Source organism: Triticum dicoccoides, chromosome 5A (genome assembly GCF_002162155.2).
Source record: "Triticum dicoccoides isolate Atlit2015 ecotype Zavitan chromosome 5A, WEW_v2.0, whole genome shotgun sequence".
In the NCBI taxonomy this organism is placed as follows: domain Eukaryota; kingdom Viridiplantae; phylum Streptophyta; class Magnoliopsida; order Poales; family Poaceae; genus Triticum; species Triticum dicoccoides.
The window spans coordinates 342797817-342805035 of NC_041388.1; the positions used below are offsets into that span (position 1 = coordinate 342797817).

The window sequence follows — 7219 nt, forward strand, 5'->3', positions numbered from 1 at the left end:
ATTAAACACAAAACTCCAGTGATCAGTTTCATTGGGTTTCTTTTTCTCACAATTCTTTCTAGTGATATTAACCCCTCCCCCCAACCAAAGCATGCAAAGGATTGTCATGATATACTCTAGAGAGTTCAACCAAAAAAATTTCTTCTCTTTTCAATTGAGCATCCCCATACATAGTAATCAAATTCCAAATGACCTAAGTAATTTTATCAAAAACTAGAACTCTCACAAAATACACTCCTATCTCAGTTCAAACATGTTCCAACACATTATTAATGCCAACTAAAATGCCTCTAGATCTCCCTCTACGGGGAGAAATGTACCATCTTAAATTTCTACTCCAAAATGAGAATGAAGTTCATTTCTTAATATAATTAGATTTGATGGTTTCTTAAAGATCAATAAAATCTAATTTTCTATCTATGATCATCTCTCTAACAAAGCTTTTCTTAACATCTTGTCCCAACCCGCTAACATTCCAGAAAATCCCTTCCATTTTTAACACGAGTAAATTGGGAACAAAAGTTTCTAAATTTCTAAGGCCACCAATAGGCGTAGAGTGTTTCACACAACCAAGCGTTGGGAGCCTCTCTTCTTTTTGTTTATACTAGAGAAGACACTTTTCAATTGGTCAAAGTAGTCTTGTTCCAATTTAGCATCTAAACAATCATTATGACTACAATGATCATCAAGAGTAGCATCACCAGTGTAAATGGTACCTGGTGAAAAAAGGGTATGATCACTAGCTTGGTTAATGACATCCTCATGAAACAAATCTTTCCTAGCTTGTTCCATTTTTCTAATAATTTCCAAGTTATGATCAATTATATCAATAGAATACCCAAGATCTACCAACCCGAGAAGTCAAATGTAAAAGGGAAGCATTGGGAGAGGGTCAGAGGAAGGATCAAGGGGATTACCATAATTATCCTTAGCAATTGCCCTTTCCTTGGCAAGCTCCTCAACCCTCATATTTTTTTCTCTTTATGTCCGTCACATCTCCTGGGGATGCCTTCTCCATCATTCTCTCCTCCCACAACCAAATTGTTACCTTGAATTTTTTTCTACCCTAGTTCCAAAAGATTTAATAGACTCTTAACTAGCTCTGTAATCAATGTGTTCTAACCTACTCCCACTTTTCACCTCACTGATCAGTTCAATCTCATCATCAACATTAACCTCATTCTCATTGTGAGCAAGCAAATGCTCCTCAAAACCTCTCTGCTATGTGTCTTATAATACGGATTAGCTGTCTTAAAAAGAGATGATGATGTTGTTTTTTTATCGATGGTGCACCTTTGGTAGCCAGTTTGCAATTTTAAATCTCCACATTTCTAGTTTTATGGTTGTGTTTGGCATTGCTGTGAATTCTCATAATCTTATTTGTTCCCTGCTTATTTTGAGTGTTTTTTGATCCTTTTTTGTCCACTTATTCTTTTTACAACACAGTAGAAATAAGTGAAACGTGACACAGTTTAGCGACAAACTTAGCCTTGGTCAATGTTAAATGAGTTGCATCTAGTGGCAATTCTACTGGGCATGCTTTAACGGGCTCAAGCCTGCCCTCTGAAATTGAAAAACAAAAATCTATTGCTGTTTTTTTAGAAAAGGAAGATGATCTCCGGCCTCTACATCTGGAAGATGCATACGGCCACTTTATTAATTATTCTTAAGGACCTTATAAAGTATTACAAACAATATAGCTGAATTCACCATCTTGGCAACATATACCGCTACTCCTATCCATATGATGAAGGGATGCTAGCTGGGCCACTATCCAAACAGCTCACCTAAGCCTAACATCAAAAGCTGAAAGCCCCAGCCGAGCCACATACCAGGTCTGGAGCACAATCCGGTCAGACGCACTCGTGTGTTGTCGCCGCCATCTTCCACATGCCCGTCTTCAGATCATATTAAGGCTTCTACCTTGTCTGGCCACTTTGCCATCAACGTCACCACGACGCCAGACAACTACCTCCTCCTGCGCGAGTCCATCTTCGCGCATCGGACGCCAAACCTCCACAGCGCCATGCCGCCGATCTCCGCCGCCATCAATGTGTGAGATGAAGTACCGCTCCACCATCCCCCTAGCCATCACTTGCTCCAAAACGATGTCCCCAGGAGGGAAAGCGATAAAACGCCATCATCGTTCGATCCGGAAGACCCAGATCTAGGGTTTCCCCCGAAGCATCCCGAGCCTGATGACGCAGACTGCAACGATGATGCCTCGACAAGGGAACGGCATCTAAGACGCCGTCATCGTTCGCTATGACCGTAGTCGGCGCGATTTTCATCGGCAGTTGCTCCACCAGACGTGCGCCACCGACGTCGCTGGTCCCTTCAACCGGAGTAAACTCCAAAAGGATGCCCTAAAGAGGGACTACGATGCAAAATCGCCGTCATCGCTCGATCCCAAGGAGATCTAGGGTTTTCCCCGGAGATGCCCGTGCTGTCAAGGATCAGACAAGGGTAGAATCCCGGCGGATCTGCCCAGCTGCCGACGAATCGCACCCGCCATTGTGCCGACGGTAGACCAGCGATCAAGGCCCACACTTGGGCATAGATCCGGCCGCGCTGCCGCGAACCGATCCGGTCACGCCGCCTCCGTCCCTGGCGACCGCGACGCACCAGATCGCGAGGCCTCTTGCCGCGGGGGAGCGAAGTCGCCGAGGTGCCGCCACCACCCACCATGGCGACCGGCCCGCCGCCACGCTCTGGCCCGGGGGCGCCGACCCGTGCCAGCCCCACGCAAGCGAGAGGGCCCGAGTCCCCGCCGCCGCCGGCGGCGACCAGGCTTCGCCTGGACGCGCCCTTGGGCGGCGGCGAGGGAGGAGGAGGAGGAGTGGGGGAGGGCCAACCGACGGGATCTGGGGGCCTCCCGGCCGCCCACGCGGGGGGTGACTCGGGAAGGGAGAGCACTTAAGGAATGGACCTGATGTGTGTTACTAGCCTATCTCAGCCCACTGATTAGTGTCTAGCATGTTGTTTACTCGTTCCAACCCTTGTACTGAGAAGTTGAGCATGCCGTTCTTTTACATCGATTTGCCATTGCATCTATGTTACCGAGGGAACACTGCTATTGATGTTGTTGTGCGCGGTACAAGCAGCTGTACAAAAGGCGGGTGATGATGGAGACATCCGATGCCGCAAAATGATGGAGGCCAAGTGACCAACAGCCCACATGCTAGACACCTTTAGTAGGTGCAAATGACCGGTTTTATCTTTGTAAACGCAAGGCTTTTGTTGGTACTTGGGTCTTGTAGTGTTAACTTTTTCAGGAGGTGTGGGGTTTGACAACTTCTGTGCAGCGCATATCGATGTTTGTGCTCCAAACTAAAAATAGAACTAACCGCAAAAATTCGAAACTAAAAATAGAACTAGTGCTAAGATTTGCGCCTTTTTTGGAGAAAAAAGGACACCTCACGGCAATTATAGAGTATGGAAGGTCGTGCGCACAACTACGATCGCCACGGTCTACTGTGGATGTATGCACCTCAAAGCTGTCCTGCATTACGAATGAACTACCTGCGGTAGTTGGCAGGTACGGTGCAGAACATTTTCTATTTTTTTGAAACTCGGTGCAGAACATTTTCTGCTGAGACTGATATGTTATAGAACATTGATCATATATGCATAGACCAGATGCGTATCTCATAGATTCCGGTCTGATATATACAGTAACTGCTAAACCCCTCGAAAAAAAAAGTAACTGCTAAACTACCAACATGCTTTATTTACACCGCAAGCATGCTACATACCTGACCGGACGGATCTATGCGAGAAGTAAATTCGGACGGATCTATACTTGTCGTAGAAAATGAATGTCTTTAAATGTATTTTAATTTTAGATACATCCGTTTTCATCCATTTATGCGAGAAGTAAATTCGGACGGAGGGAGTACTTATTTGAAAGGTCATTTTCATGTAGGAGTACTACCACATAAAAAAACATAAACAAACACGTAAACCGGCCTGCGGTTGGAGTGGCCACACTGACTGACCGGTTCCATTCAAAATCTCGGTGGAAAGTCGGCCCAAACCCACCTCGCGCGCGAGGTGTACTATGAAGGCTATGAGCGGTTGCACGTACGAGGCTAGGAGCGGCATGCAAGGGGCCAGCGCAGCTCACGCGTGGACGGGCGACAACCACGTAGCGCTGTGGGGGCCACGTGTAACCCCACGGGGCCCATGCCGGGGCTGGGTCCCAGGCGAGGTGGCGCGGAGGCAAGGGCACATGGGCTGGGCGAGCGCGAGGTGTCCCCTCCCGCGTGCGTGGCGCGTGCATGCATGCATGCATGGCCTCGCCGCCCACGTACGCGCGGACCTCGGCCGGCCTCCTCCCGCGCATGCTCTCTGCTCTGCTCTTCTGCTCTGCTCTGCTCTCCCTCCCTGCGAACTGGAGAGAGCGCGCGCATAGTTCCGGTCCCTTATTTAAGTGTGGCTCCCCGAACTCTCTCCCTCTCGTAGTCATAGACGCGCAGACATCCGTCTTCTCTTCTTTCTTCTCCCCTCACTCTGTCAGGGGTTTTCGCAGTCCCATGTACTGATGTACCTCCCTTCCCTATAGCTAGCTGCTTTGCTCGTGCATCTCGAAGGTCGCAGTCCTGGTTGCCTAGCCTAGCCCGAAGCTGAGAACTTCCCGTGGTAAGAACTAAGCAGTACACTACTACTTCTAGCTAGTACAATACGAGTGCAACTTATGCGTATGTGTAGGGGTCGCGTAATTGACCGTGCAAGTATTAGTCACAACACAAACCATGGGTAATCGGCATGTGTTTCGATTTTTCCTATCGCTGTCACCGGTAGCATATATTATGTGTTGATGGGAAATATCTGAAAATATCTAGACGGAACAGTGGGCACTGTACGGATCATAACCTCGTCGATGGGCTCAATCATTTTAGGCACTGTGCCGCTATATATACCTGCCTAAATTGTGCGTGCATGCACGACTCCTTGTGTTTTCTGATTGTGACGTGCGCGCGTTTGATGACTTCCTATCGAGCAGCATTGCCAAACTGATGGCGTCTCGGGGAGGAGGAGGAGCGCATGCTAGCCGGCCGCCGCTGAGGGTGGGGCGCACCAAGGAGTACCGCATGGGCAGGGACACGCAGCTACTCGCCGCCCAGGGCTCGCCGGTGAGCCTCTTCGTTCTCTGTGGCGACCGGTTCGAGGGTTCGCAGCTGTTCCGCTCTGGCGAACTGTCGGTGCACATGATCCGGGTCGAGGGCCACCCCGTGTCCATGGCCTCTTGCACCGTCGGTGACCACCAGTGGATGCTCGCCAGGGACGCACTCGTTGCGCGCGTTGACGCCCGCGTCTTCGTCTTCGAGCTGCCGGGGTTCTTCTACGCAGTCGTCGTGCCGCCGGACGACGCCGTCGGCTCCGGGGCCGCGGAGAGGAAATGCGCCACACTGGCCGAGATCTTCTCTCGGTTCTGCGCGTACCAGGATCTCTCCAATGCAGAAGGTAACTACATTGTTGCACATACTCCTATCTAGTTTGCATGGGTATTAGGTTGCTTAGTGTATATTCTACCTAGCATGTATCGCAGTATATGGTCCAAATTTTAACATTAAGCAATACACATGCACGAATCTCTTGACTTTATGTTGCATTGAGACGCGTCGACCCTAGAGAGAGACCCAACTTTTTCTTTCTTGGATGTGCCAGTGCCTAGATCGTACCGCAACCGCAAGTAATTAATTTGTTTGTACTGTTCGATTATGTTCAGGTGGAGAAGAAGCCGGCGACCAGCAGAGCCAGCACTGGAACCCATGGGTTCGCGCACACGCTAGGATACAGCGCCTCGGGAGGCCCACTACGATGCCCGGCCGGGCAACCGCCGACGCGCCTGCCGCCATCGGCAGCGCCAGGCAGATGGAGCGCGCCGTGCGCACGTCGGCCGTTGTGAAGCTGCTCAACCGTTCCCTGCTCGCCGGCGCGCTCCAGCCCGCGCGGCACCTGACAATCACCCTCGGTGCCGGTGTCGGCGCTGGCGCTGTTCGCGGCACAAGCGCACTCCCCACTGCCTTCGCCGCGGCGCTGCCGAGTAAGTCCGTCGTGTCCGACCTGCTCGACGCCATCGAGACGAGCCGGATGAACGCGCCCCGCCGCGAGGCCCGCCGTGGCAACGGCCCGGGCTGGTGGAGCCTCAACGTCGAGGGCGTCATGCTGCTGCTCAGAGTCGTTCAGGCGATCCGGGGCAGGAGGCTGCCAGCGGCTCTGGGTGTGGGCACGAAGAGACCGCGCGATGATGGGAACGGAGGCGCCGGGCACGATGGTCTCAAAGGTGGCAGCGGCGTTGGACCGGCGCTCGGCGGCAGCGGGGCACGTCGGTGGTGCGGCGGGAAGCAGAGGAAGCTGGGGAACACGGTGGGTGCATGGGGAAGCTCTTGACAAGGTTTAGTTGGCCCCAAAGGGGACCGGAGAATTAATGGTTATTAAGGAGTTCTTTTAGGTTTTTCTGGAGCCAGGCTTAATTAGCTCGTTCGTCTGTACATTTAGATGCATGATAATAGTGCTAAGTGTGCTAAGACCTAAGAATGATCATGCTTAATTTAATCATTATCTCTCTAGCTAACCTTCTAGCCTTTCGCCTCTATATAAACTGCTAAGTCATCTATATATGCGTAGACCATTTGTGAGATACTAAAGAAATATAAAAGCATTTAAATCATTAAAGTGGTAGTGATCTAAACACTCTTGCATTTCTTTCTGGAAGGAGTATAATCAGTAAATATGGGCATTGTAGTCACAGTTGAGAGACGAGAAGGGAAGACAATACAACCGGAGGATCAAAGATACCACAAAATTAATGAGAAGGAAAAACTTAAAGTTGCATAATTTTGGTGTATCCAAATTATTACAATGTACTCTCTTCATTCTGAATTATTTGTCGTAGGTATGGATGTATGTAGCTGTATTTTAGTTCTAGATATATATATTTCTGTGACGAGAAATTTAGAACGGAGGGAGTACATGACTGCTAACAGTTAATAAAGGATGTAGTTTGAAGCAAGCGTCAAGTTCATGATCAATTTCACTCATCAAATATGGATTTCTAGAAAAAAATGACTTGGACTGTACACCGTAAGGCAAAAAGCCTCGCATCCCTTCTCACTCTATTAAGCAAAATAAAGTACACTTTATTAAGCAAAAATAAAGTACAAGTGATGAGAAAAAAAAGTATACAACGGTAGAACAACATGCCTAGAGTGGA

General features: G+C 49.3%; 1 protein-coding gene across 1 annotated transcript; it reads left to right on the forward strand.

Moving 5' to 3' along the window:
- The first annotated feature begins 4943 nt into the window (after positions 1 to 4943).
- LOC119297312 lies at positions 4944 to 6396 on the forward strand. The gene is made up of 2 exons (XM_037575153.1): positions 4944 to 5466; positions 5732 to 6396. Exons 1-2 carry the CDS (start codon positions 5019 to 5021, stop codon positions 6394 to 6396), a joined length of 1113 nt encoding a protein of 370 aa, XP_037431050.1. The 5' UTR covers positions 4944 to 5018.
- Positions 6397 to 7219: the final 823 nt, after the last annotated feature.